Consider the following 13,573-nt stretch of genomic DNA (forward strand, 5'->3'; position numbering starts at 1 on the left):
TTAACTTTAGTATAAAGGACACAACACACATTTTACAGTCTGCTTATCATGGACAGCTTCTTGCCCCAAAGCTACTCGACCTTGCAGCAAATATTATGTGAACTTGCTCTTCCCAAGACTAGAGACCGTACTCAAAACCCTAGAAAAGGTAAGAGCTCATTTATACGCATGTACAGTATAAAACGAGGCATTGACAAATATAATTTGTAGGCTAAAGATAGTGTATTAAAACGGACTGTTTATACAAACAATGGCTTACTTTGAGTCGTTTGCCGGTCATAGTTGGTTGACCGAGTCACTTAGCTGACAATACAAACTAAAACCAAACAAAATAGGGCTATATGACATATCAGAGTCAATTGTATCGATGTAAAACATTTGCAGGCTAGGCTACTCAGCGGTTAGATGTAGGGATCGACCGATATGGATTTTTTAGTGCCGATACCGATTTTTTTCCATCAGCCTTAGCCAATGACCAATACAGGCTGCCGATCTTCTTGAGCCAATACTGCTTTTATTTTGCTCCCTCAATTTACATCAAACAAATGATACATAATTACACAAATGATGATAACAAATGTTATAAGTCTCAATTTAAAATAGGAACATTTATTGAACTTATGGATGGGTGCACTGGATATGGTTAACTGTGCAAAATGCTTTCATCAACATCTTACAGCCTTGATGATGCATTGCTTGCTGACTATAACACATAATTCAGGTCATCACAAAATGTCCTTTGTCAACACATTTAAATAATTTAAAAAAACAATAAGCCTGAAAAGTAGCTATTGAAATTAAGTGCTTGATTTGTAATTTAAGACTGCATGGTTTCAATTTTTCTATGTCTATATTTTTCTAAAAAAAGCTGCAAGATTTGTCAATCACAGAACGTTACAGAAAATAACGTGGTGTCAGATGTTTCTGTTCTAAACGGCATCAACGTCAAAAGGTATAAAACATATCTCTCAAAGTTTTAAAATCTGTTCTTCAGGTAGCGCAGCACTCTCATATCGCTGTGATGCGTGCGTCTCACAGATGCACACACAAACTTCTGTTTGGTAGCTGACGAACCACTATTGAACTGGATTGATAATGATAACGTTAGCAAACTGCTCTAAAAAAGTAAGGCATACACGGTATGTCTGGAACATGGTAAACGTTAACACGAATTAAGTCAACTACATATAACACGTCTCTCATTATTAAAGCTCTTATATCACTGCGATGGCAACTCCGCCCAGCTCGAAGGGAGAAGGGGAGGGAGACGCACACACCACACGCGTCCTCATATGATTGACCAGTGTTCGTAACAGCTACCGCAAGCATATACGGATAGCCTACAACTTAGCTATTTACAGCTCCCTAAATACAATGGCAAGCAGGTTTATAGAAGAGGCATTCAGGGAAGGAGACACACACACACACACACACACACACACACACACACACCACACGCGTCCAACACTCAGCCAGGTGGTCGCTGAATAAAACTCACACGGAATAAAACTCACACCACAAATACCACAGAACAACGTTGGCATTACTTAGTGACCAGTGTTTGTAACAGCTACCGCTAGCCTAGCCTACAACTTAGCTATTTGCAGCTCCCTAAATACAATGGCAAGCAGTTCTATAAACGAGGCATTAAGCATTAAATAAAGTACCTATCTATCTATCATTCGCGTTTTCCATTTGGACCCACAAACTTGCTTCCACCTTCAAAGTGTATGGCAATATTTCAGCTAAGTCAAACAGTTAAAAGATGCTTTGAAAGTTTAAATTTTACTGTTGTCTTGAAGAGCAGGCTTTCAGCAGTCTGCTTGTCGGGGAGGGGCAGTCTGCACGTGAATTGCAGCTTCTCCAGCAACACAGAGCTGCCTTTGGACGCCTGTATGTAAATAATGCGGGGAAAAACTATCGCAAACGCAGCCGCTTATTGGCTGATGCCAATACACGTAAAAAAAACGTAAATATCGGCCCGATATATCGACCGATCCCTAGTTAGATGTCCATTTCCCTCCGGTAGCCTATGGGTCTCCGGTTCCAATTAATTTTTGGCAAATGAAACGTTTCCAGATTTTGCCAGGTTTATAAGGGAGGGAAACACTTCAATTGATGCCACACAACACGTGTGTCTGGAGTTTCATTGCATAAAAGGTCCCACCCCTGGCAACAGACACTCCTGTTCAGCGGACATACACAGCAGCGGCAGGTACACCACCAGTTCCCCTAGGTTCGAGGCGGTCCGGGCTGTTCGCTTTTGATGCTTGCTGTAGCCTACATATCCCCTTGCAAAAAATAACTGCAATAACTTTTTCAAAGTAGCCTACAGTTCAGATATAGTACAGTACTATGCATTTTTTTGCCTCTAAAATACTGCATTCCCTGCATAAGAGCTGCAAATATTTTCTCCAAAACTGCAATTTTCATACTCAGAAATCTGCAGTTTTACACTTGAAGTAATGCAGTTATTTTTTTTTATTTGTAAGGGTCTGGTCCCCACTAACACAGAACGTTTAGGGAACGTTCGGGAACGTTAGCTTATGGTTCTCTAAAGGTTGTGCTAGTACCATACTGACTGACTGTTCTTCACCTGTGTGTCTGTAGTAGGCTACTTGCCAAAGACATAGGCTATGAACTGGCTCCCCTGATTCTCTAATATATTATTTAATTTTTTTTTTAAACATAGACTATTTAAAACAATCATTTGAATACTTCATATAGGCCTAATTTACGATGTGCATCTATTGTCCATGCAGCACAGCGAATCAAAGTTAATACAGACTACTTTCCATTTTGCATAAGTTCAGTTGTAGGCTATCTATAACTAAAGCTTGACTGAAATATTGTAAAACAATTTAGTTATTTTAAAAATGTATGGGAAGAGTGAAATCACCTATTAGTTTAAATGGGTCCTTGCAAGTTTCTGCTGAAAAACTGCTAACCCGAGCTGCACGTTATTATGAACGCATTTAATGATGCGGTTATTTAAAAAAAAAATGTAGCCAGTCGCTCGCATTAAAAAAACAGGATATGTAATTATATTTCACAACTTTACGAAGTACTGTGACTGGAAAAGGCTGGCAAGCAAGCCACAGACAGATCAGGGGATTCACTTCCCTGTTAGGTAGGCCTAGGCTAGGCCAGCAACAGAGATGCATGTTGGAGAGATGCATGTTGACATCAAACCATGGAAGGAACGCAAGTTTCCCCGACCGCTGTTCCCGTTTCTTCTGTTTTTCATGCCCTGAATGGTAATTCGGTTTCATGTTCACCTTCTTAATGTATGAGGCACTGTCGCTATAACTGTATACTTATCTGTCACTATAGCTTGACTCAAGGAGAGACGGGGAAGGGGGCCTTTATTAACTTGCGGGGACCTACGCAACTTGCGTTAGTGTGCGTATAGGGAGTGCCAGCTCGAGCCTTTTGGGGGCCCTATACTAAGCAGAATTTGATTTGGGGGCCCCCTCCCACAACGCGGAGTCACCTGTGCTTGGTGATTATTGACACAAATGTCACGCTATAATGTTACATTATACATTATTAATACAGTGAGGTTATGTATTAATACAGTGATGGATTATTAACTGTCTCCTTGGGTACATACTGTATGAATAAGGACCCTAGTGGACCCTATTTGTACAAGTGGGTATAGACGGGTCGGGGGGGGGGGGGTTCTGGGGGTACTCCCCCAGAAAATTCTGAATTTGGTAGATGTGATTTCCTGTATTCTGGTGCATTTTTGGGATGGTCAGCAGGAGAAGGGCAACACCCAAATTTGTTCAGATTCATAGCCTTTTGCTTTTTGACTTATAGAGGTAGTGACTTCACGCAACTACTTTGGCTTCAGGGCCCCTTTACCTCTTGGGCTCGGTAGACTCATTCAATAATCCATCATTGCTCACATGCCAAAAATATTTTGAGGCTCCTCTCTAGACTTCTGGCTCCCTGGGCTTGGTAAACCCCTCTATTAATATAGTTGTTATTTACACCAAACCAGTCACCTTTTAACCTTAGAGGGTACTAAAATCACAGATCAGCACCCCTGGACCCTCATAAGCCAATATGATCCACAATATTAATCAAAATAGTAATAATAACATTAATATCAATATCAAATATCAATAGTAATAATTAAAAAAAAAAAAATGAAAAAAACTGTCTGCAGGGAATGTGTCTGACCAATCATGTGGTGTGTGTGGGCCACCTGGACCAAAAATGCCAGGGCCGATTTTTTGTCCCAGTCCAGCCCTGTTTTAAGGGGAGCTGTCCACGTTAATAGTTCTGAAATATCCTCTAATTTGATGGTGATGTCAGGTGACTGCATGTCACAGCTACTGTTTAAACTTCGGATCTACACATAAATTCACAATTGTAATTATTTAAGATTAGATTGTTTTTATGTTTGTTGGAAGATAAATAAACATATTAGGCTTAGGCTACTCGGTACATCGGTCATGCCAGTTTTTTGCTACTTGTGAGAGTCCTACTGTGTGTGCTGCCTGTGCAATAATGTTTCGGGGTGTCACTTAAGAAGACGTTTAAAGGCCGAGTAAGAAAGTGAGGAAATGTGTAGGCTTAAAGGAATTATCCGGAGTAAAATGCACTTTAGATCAATTTACGGATGATTGGGAGTACATACGTTGAGTTGACATCAAATTGTCAAACAGTCATGTCATTCAGATGTGTTTTGAGAGTTCGATTTTACTGTTTTTAGTCAAAACTCGTTAGCCTGGAAGTGACCAGGGCATGTCATTTCGCCGCTACAAAACGCTATTTTTATACCTCTTCTACAGTTCCAAACAACATTACACTTACGTGGTAGTGAGTAGAGGGTCCCTAAAGCCAAACCGAAGTATCCCAAGGTCTTTATGTGGTCGGATAGAGTCCAGAATGAATTTCATCAAGCCAGTACCTTTCCAGAAATGTTGCTGCTGCAGCTAGCATCTTTAGGGGAAAGTCTGTAGGAGTCGATTGCATCACGTTGTTGCACGACATCACGTCACGTGACATTTCAAAATTCCAACCTGTTAGTAAGCTAGGGTTTGCTGTTGCATACAACTTCATTTCAATTTCGAAAGAAATACTGGACTATGTTTTTTTTATTTTTTTTTTCTAATTCATCACAAGGAAATACAATAAAGAATGGGAACGTAGTTGGATAATTGTACGTAGAATAGGAAGAATGGGAACGTAGTTGGATAGTTGTAATTCCCCTGTATGTCCTGTTGGTGACCTCAGTGAGAAGTACCACTCTTAGCCAGTATTTATTTAGTTTTTATTTTGATCCGTTATATATCAATAACCTTAGATCAAGACCAACTAGTATGATTTACCAAGAATAAATCACCTATTCAGTGTAAGTAAGAAATTGTTGAATAAAGACATAATACATGTGTAATGACAATTAATACAGATCTTATTGAGCACCAATAAATACAGACGTTACTTATGTATTAATGGTTAATATCGTGTTCCCTAAACTAAAGTGTTAAATGCTTTTTCAGTTAATGCAATACACATGACACAGCCTCACATTGGATGTATTATATGAAGGGTATTCTTTTTTTTTGCAGATGTTGGCAGGTGTGATGTAATAATCTGTGTCATGGCATCTCCTGATAAATACCTCTCACTTTTGCTGGCTGGTGGCAAGAAATGCCCAGGTAATTGACAATCTACCTTAATTGCAGAAATAATGACCACATAAGGGTATAATTTCATGAATGCCTCGTTTCCAATGGCATGATATTCCAACAGAATATCATGCAATTTCACTGGGGTAGATTTCTATTGTCTCTACTAGTGATGGTATCAGATTGGTATCGGTCAGGGATGGGCAGAAATACATTAACCCTGATCTTAAGTCTATCAAAATAAACCACAAAATACAGTAGCCACACCATGTATCAAAATAAAGTAGGCCTACTGTATTTTAAAAATACTAAAATACTCTTTAAAAGGAGCATGAAATCACTTTGCAAACCTTCTGTCTATTTAATCTGTTCCTTCATACCTGACTCTGTTGATTAAGTGGACAGTGTTTGAGAGCAACAGCTTTTCTCTGCCTTTTCATGCCATAAATCTGCAAACTGTCAACAAATATGTTAGGTGATACATGGGGCAACTTTTTGAACAATATTGCACATAACTGGTTGCATGTGTTTCGATTTCGATATGAGAAAGTGCTTCCCTACCCTCTAGCCATTGTGTAGCAATATGCAGTATATTGGGTCTTGAAATATCCACAATAATCCATAGAAATATAATATTCATGTTGTTTTATCCAATATAAGTTGACAAGAAACTTCAGTGTGTTACCTTTCATTTGGGACCATGATTATGCTTCTACACCAAGGGGTTCATATACAGTAAGCCTTTTATTGTCAGTATGCATTTTGGATAACCAAAAGTCCTATGGGGAGTCTGTCGCATGGACATTTGGACATACCTTTACAAATAATTGTGTAAACCATTCATCTTTTCTTCTATATTGATCTACTTTTACACACAGCTTCACAAGACCTGGTGCTAGGGCTGAGTTGTGTTTCTCAAGTGACTTAGATGGATGAAATGTGGTCAGTTCATAGATGTTTGTAACCCGGTAGAAAGAAAAAAAAAATTTCTAGCCTCTGTTACTCTGTGCGAATACTTCAGACAATTATTTTGATTGTTTCCTAAGAAATTACAGGGTCTTAGCATTCTTAAGAGGTCAAGCATTTGATTGTAGGCAAAAATAGGTGGGAACAGTGCCCTCTGAAGTAGGCACAGTGCAATTTCGGGGGGAAAAAGCCTAGAAATGGCATATCCCATATGGGGCCCTATTTTGACGATTAGAAACCTGGCGCAAAGCTTATTCTTTTCTAAACGCAAAGCTTTTTCCTACACTGAAATGTATCGCCATGCGCTTTACTTTTATTAAACAATGCGCCCAGGGGTGTGGCAATTAACGACATAAGGTCTGGTCTGGCGCATGATCTAAAAATAGCTATCTTACACTAAAAAGCATTACGCCACTGACCAAGAAAAACCTGGTCTATAGTGAAAGGCGCATATGAAGCACAGCTGATGACGCACTGTTGGGAGATGTAAGCAGCACCTCCTGCAGGCTAAATGTCCTTAGGTTTTTTATTTAGTCATTCGAACATTATTGGGGTAAGTGTTGCTTTTTTCAGGCTATGTTTTCAATGGTAACCCCTTGTCAGTCAATAGTGAAAGTATTACCTGTGTATAACTGAAGGGTTCAGATGCAAAAGCCTCTAAATGCCACCTATGTCAAAAATGAGATAAAGATGGTGAGGGGATGCTCTCCACACATAGTATACGCTAATCAAATAATTTAACTTCTAAACCCACTAAATACCACTCTCTTCCTGGTCTGAAATATCGATTTATAGGCAAAAACCTATAGGAGCCTGAATTTAAATGCTCATTTAAAAGAAAAGTAGTCAGACGGATTTAGAGGGTTTTGCATCTGAACTCTTCAACTGTTTTGTTGTTGACTATGACACCATGGTGAAGTTAGTTTCACTTTGCCTATGAGCTCAAATAATAGACGAGTGCAGACACGTGTGGCATATACTCTGCTAGTCACAAACAGGTTTTAGTTAAGCATGGTTTAGTGGAATACCTGTTCCATACGGTCTCGTGTGCAAGCAGATTCCTTCAAATGCGGCACTGACTGTGATCAAATGCGCTACCAATGCGCTGTTTGAAGTTGTGCTGCTTGATGTTAAAGGGAATAACATATGTCATTTTCATTGGTTTAAAGGATGTTACGGCCAAAACACATTAAAGGAGAATTCCGGTGTGATATTGACCTAAAGTGTGTTAAAACATGATACCGAGTGTGAACGTATGTCTCATAGCTCATCTCGGCTTGTCCCCTGCACTCCGAAATCTGTGATTTATTTGCATGGCTAGGCTGATTCTCGAGGCACCCCCTTTGAAAACCTGTTGGTAGCACTGTTGGTGCCAGATTTCGGAGTGCAGGGGACAAGCCGAGATGAGCTATGAGACATATGTTCACACTCGGTATCATGTTTCAACACACTTTAGGTCAATATCACACCGGAATTCTCCTTTCAGTAACATAAGAACCTCCTTTTTGTGCCAAGCGCCCCAAGTTTGATAACAAAACCACCCTGAATGTGGACTGGACACACCCCTAAATGTATTTAAGCTTTTCTCTAGTGACCATGCGTTTTAGATCGCCAAGATAGAGCCCATGAAGTTAATTGACCTATTGATGATCAAGAAAAATGAGGGAACGTGCCAGAACAACAGTACTTAGGAACTCACCAAGACACTACCTGCTGCTCAACGTCAGCAAAACCAATGAGTTGATTGTGGAATACAGGAGACAGCAGGAAGAGTACACACCCATCTGTATTGGAGGCACAGCAGTAGAGAGAGTCAGCTGCTTCAGATTCCTTGGAATTAACATCAGTGAGGATCTGAGCTGGTCACACCATATACGTATGGACACAAAGTCAGCAAGACAACGACTCTTCTTTCTTCGGTGGCTGAGGAAGTTTGGTAGAATTTCATCACTTATAATTAATTTTATAAGTACATGACAATAAAACTACTTGAAACATTGCCCAGCAACATGCTCAGAAAGAGAGAGAGTGTATTGTGTCTGTGAGCAACCTACACGTTACTCATCTTTCACTGGATCATCTTCCTGAATCTCAATATGAATAAGTCTGTGCAAATGACTAAGCCAGGACCAGTCAGAGGCTACATTCATTGTTTTGCACTTTTATGATGTAATCAGATTAGGGCTGGGACAACGCGTCAACGTAATCGATGACGTCGACGCAAAAAATACGTTGACGCAAAATATGAGCGTCGATTCGTCAAGCATAACGTGTGCTGCTAAATATTTTTAATTTTACACCTTCAATGTTTTCCATACGTTGACTAATCTGTGGCTGGGCACCACGAAATCAAAACCGGCCACCACACATTGATGTTCTATGTTGTAGGCCTACTATTTAAATTTCAGATAAGATAAAATAATTTCATTGAGCTGCACTTTTTACTAACACAGCCTTTCCTCGCCCCGCCCGCTCTCTCTCCGTAACGAGCCTGCTGCTCCTCCTCTGCATGTGCATTTAACAAAATATTCACGACTGTTGAAGGATTGTTGTTGCCACATAGAAGCACTGCATAGAACACAGTGGGCTAAATTGCTATTAAATCCGCTTAGCATCGTGACCATGCTGCGCAAATTTGTTCAAAACTGCTGCATTAAAGTTAAAGTAAACTCTGATAAGGTCTTATCACAACATAGTACATTATCTCAAAGCTAACGTTAGAATACTGTTTGGATGTCAAGTTTAGCATGCTTACTTGCAGCTGCTTGTAGCTATTCGTTACTGATGGTCATTTTATTGACTCTGAATGTTTGCAAAATCCCGATGTAAATGGAAAAGTGTTTTCCAAGACTCAGAAGTGCTTGTCCAAAGGAGAAGTACGAACCGTTATTTGAGCTAAATACGTTATGAATTGCATCCACATATCAACAGCCTTTTAACTGTGTTAATTTAATTGCAAGGATTCCCACACAAACGTCTTAAAATGACACTCAATTAGACATACACTACTGAACTTTATTGAATGCTGCCTCTGACTAAGAATGCATTACTTTGCACTTGTATAGGCCTAGTATTTTATTTTGGAATCTTAAGAGCAATAAACATATATGAATGTGAACATATGTTGTCTGTGAATTTTTACTATAATTTTTCATGTTACGAGTTTGACAGTATATTATGATTCTTCGGCTATCAGTTGTGGAAAAGACATAACGAGAAAGACTACATGTCGCCTGTGACGTGAGCTAGCTCTAATCGTTAACATTAACTGAGATGCTAGTTTTTGTAACGGCAGGAATAAACACACATGGTAACAAAAATATTCGAAACATGTCTAGCTTCACACACTATGATACAGTGTGATTGTAAAGTTGTATGGTTCACTGTGTTCAAAGTCGATGTTAATAACCCTCTACATCTCGACCAACTGATGTTTGTTATGGGAAACTAGTTAGCTGTCGTCTAGCGGAAAGTTGTAGTCCACAAAGTACTCTCACACAAAGTTTAACCGCATCAAACTTCTACCCGCTCAATTGTAGCAATCTTTACACGAAAATTTATATTAAAAATTCACAGACAGCATATGTTCACATTCATGGCAAAATTCAAACGGGACCAGAAAATAATTATTTTCTCACATTCACTTGCATTAACGATTTTTCAATCTAGAGGTCCAGCGGGGATAGCGGAAAGGGCGGGACTTACCAGCTCTATTGCCTGTGTAGTTTCTTGACGAAAAAGGTTCAAATCAAAACCTAAGATGGAGGAGCCGTTGACGCTGACCGATAGACCGGTTCGAGTCCAGAAAACTGCATTCAGCACTTTGCAATATCACATCTTAAATAATAAAGACTGTGGAAAATAAGAATGTGTTTGTCGTGTGCAAGTTGTGTAAAAAGTAAAGTAATCAGATTATGTTACATGTTTTGGGTAATCCTATTGATTACGTTACTGATTACAAAAATTGCCATGTAATCTGTCGTCAGTAATGGATTACATTTCAAAGTAATCTGTCCCAACCCTGGATATAAAATACACAGTCATTTTCTTCAATCCAATAAAATACAAATGACAAAATACTATTTTGTATTTGAAATACGTATTTGAAATACTGTCCATCCCCGGTATCGGTATCGCCAGATATTCAAAGTTATATCAGGAATGAAAAATATCTTTTGTTGCTTTTGTTCTCAGGTCGAATGTTGCTCTGCCTGTGCCCCTCCTGGGTGTGCAGATCCCCCTCCAACACCCAATCAGGCCTGTTCTCCCTGTTTATCCTGAAGGCTGTTACCTTTGAGGCTGGGGGCTATACTTACCTGGACACCTTCGGTTCTCCCTGTCGTGTCATGTACCTCCTAGAAGATGGCTCAATGGGCCCCTCTGTGGGGGAGGGGCTGGACTGCCTGACCTGCAGCTCTCCCCAACTCAATACCCTCACTGAGGATGTTCTGTTGAACTACCAGCTCTTGGGGGGGAAGGGGGTCCCTCTCCCTCCTATGCTGGCCCTCTCCTATCGCCCTCCAGAGGGGTTAGTCTCCTCTCACCCTTCCCTCATGCTCCACCCTACACAAGAAAAGGAAGATCTACAGGAATCTATGGAGAAGGTCATCAGTGACTTTCTTCAACAGCCGGAGGTACAAGGTTCTGACAAAGTAAGTTCCCTTTATCAAGATCGGTAAGTAATGCCATTGCTGTGTAATGAAGTGATACTTAAGTAACACGTCAATATATTGTTGTAGGCCGTAGCCATAAAGTCAATTTTGAATGTGCCCCATATACAAATTCATGAACAGATTTGTTTATATACGTTTTCTTTTTACAATAGCGTTTAATAGTATTAGTCCTGTTCTTCCCCTTTTCGTATTATTCTATCTAATGGCATTGATTAGGGATTAATAATTACAAAAGTCACTATAATGATATGAACAAAAATTGTGCTAAGAAGAATAAGTCCAGATATTAAGGCAAAGCTTAACAAGGTGTGTTTTGTTTTATTTAGAAACGTGGGCGTGCAACAATTGCATGCTTGCTCTGCTTCTTCAAAACATTAGAGGGATTATCAATAAAAAAAAATTCTTGCATGAAGTTCAGGAATGGACAACTAATACATAGCACACACTGCATGTATGAAAACATTTACTGTCATGGGACATGGACATGACCATGGTTAGATCCTCATTTCCTGTATGATTACAGCCTTGCCCCCTTCTTTATTATAACTAATCCACACACACACACACATATACACATTTACAGTTGTGTTTGATTAGCCTGATGAGCCAGAACCACATTAAAATGTAGGGTCTGGGCACTCACCGTTTGCAGCGCTCAGTCCGAGGGGCGGGATAATCAGTTGTCTTTCAAATTCCCTCTGCAAGCAATAGGACAGCGGCAGCGCTATGAGTCCCATGCGTTTCCCACCAGCGGAGCTAGTTGGCTAGTTCAAACGTTTGCCAACTTAATAAAAGCTTAACTCGTGTCACACTGTTCGCCAGCAGCAACATCCATCTTATTTGTTTTCAAGTAGCAGGGAATTCAAGCCAAACCGTTGAAACTCTGCCATCAATCATTATGTTAAGTCCACCTAACGACTCTATACACGATTTCATTGGCCTGATTAAGTTTCGATTTCTGGAGCTCACAAGCCAACGGAGAGCTGCTAGACTAGCCCTGCCAGCAAATGTAATTTGCTGCCGCTAGGGGCGCGTCTAGATTTCTAGGCTAGTGTTTGATGGTATTTCCAGAGCCCGTCTACGGAGAGCCTTGCCACTCTGTATTAAGTCCCATTGTACCGAATTTTGGATGCAGTTCCACCAGAGTTCCACTGGGGGCTATCGCCATGAGTGCAGAATGAATGGGAGTCAATGGAGCTAGACGGCTAAATTTGTCTCTTTCACCTGATTGTCGTTGACAAATCTCAGATTTGATTGTAGTTTGTATAACTTCAACATGGGTTATAGGTCAAAAGTTGAATGAACGAGTACTTATGTCCTTTTGATTTCTTACAGGTTGGGTCGTTGTTGCACATAACACGCTAGCTAGCATTGTGCTAATGAATGACGTCATTGACACATTTTAAAGGCTTTTTAGAACAATTAAGTGACTTTAAAAAATATAATACTCAACCAAGTGTATTTTCTTTGCCTCCCCTTTCGAATACAATACTCAAATTACTTGAAAAAAAATTATATCCCGAGAAAAGTGGATTTTGAGGGGTACAGCTCCATAGACCTCCATGCATTCTGCACTCGCGGACGAGTGCCCTCATGTGGAACCACAGAAGGAACTGCAACCAGTTCAGAAACCGGAAGTTTTCCGAGAGTGGCAGTTCTCCCCTTATTAGACATTCTCTGGTATTTCTAAAGAAAAAAACCCAACACAAAATCTGATAATCTACCAGATAATACCAGTCTATGAGGTTTACAGAGACACAAGGTGTCCTATAATCGCTCATCATCTCTGTTATGAGCATTAGGCAGGGTTCTCAATGGGCATGAGACAACACATTTCAACCAGTTCACACCCTCACATACCACACCTTGTATTTCTCACACAGAAAAACACAGTGTCTAAGCACTCACCAGCCAATCAAAAAATAAATAGCCACCCAACAGCCAATCAAAAAATAGCATTTGTTGTATCCAGGTAAAATTCCAAAATAGGTGATCCCACTCCCTGCAACCACATTATGCCTACATCCATGCAAAAACACACAGAGTGCTGTCATGTTGAAAGTGAAAGAGCCAGATTGGATGACCTTAATTTTGTTAATTTTGATTTTATATTTTCTGAACAAAATTACTCACCAAAAGAATAATGAGAACAGACTGATGTGGAAGAATATAGCCAAATTTGTGCTATTCTCTTTGCAAAAATAAATCACGCTTGTCAATTTGTCTCTGTTATGTACCTGTTGGTAATTGATCGCCCCCTACCGATGAACGGGTTATACATGGAAAAGTAGG

The 13,573-nt window shown here is 39.9% G+C and overlaps 1 protein-coding gene and 1 long non-coding RNA gene across 2 annotated transcripts in view; one reads left to right on the plus strand and one right to left on the minus strand.

The window, feature by feature from the left end:
* The first annotated feature begins 39 nt into the window (after positions 1–39).
* The window catches only part of LOC121694796 (carnosine synthase 1-like), a 30,815-nt gene continuing 17,281 nt past the window's right edge, over positions 40–13,573 (plus strand). Inside the window, exons 1-3 of the mRNA XM_042075144.1 lie at positions 40–148; positions 5,583–5,672; positions 10,803–11,260. Of these exons, the coding sequence (XP_041931078.1) occupies positions 49–148; positions 5,583–5,672; positions 10,803–11,260 (648 nt within the window). The 5' untranslated portion in view covers positions 40–48. The remainder of the gene's footprint in view (positions 149–5,582; positions 5,673–10,802; positions 11,261–13,573) is intronic.
* On the minus strand, positions 5,542–8,750 carry LOC121694801. Its single transcript, XR_006025892.1, has 4 exons — positions 8,663–8,750; positions 8,308–8,531; positions 7,637–7,728; positions 5,542–6,098 (listed from the first exon to the last, which is right to left on the minus strand). It is a non-coding gene; the product is annotated as an uncharacterized LOC121694801 (long non-coding RNA).

The sequence above is a fragment of the Alosa sapidissima genome, chromosome 20 (assembly GCF_018492685.1).
Source record: "Alosa sapidissima isolate fAloSap1 chromosome 20, fAloSap1.pri, whole genome shotgun sequence".
Taxonomy (NCBI): Eukaryota; Metazoa; Chordata; class Actinopteri; order Clupeiformes; family Clupeidae; genus Alosa; species Alosa sapidissima.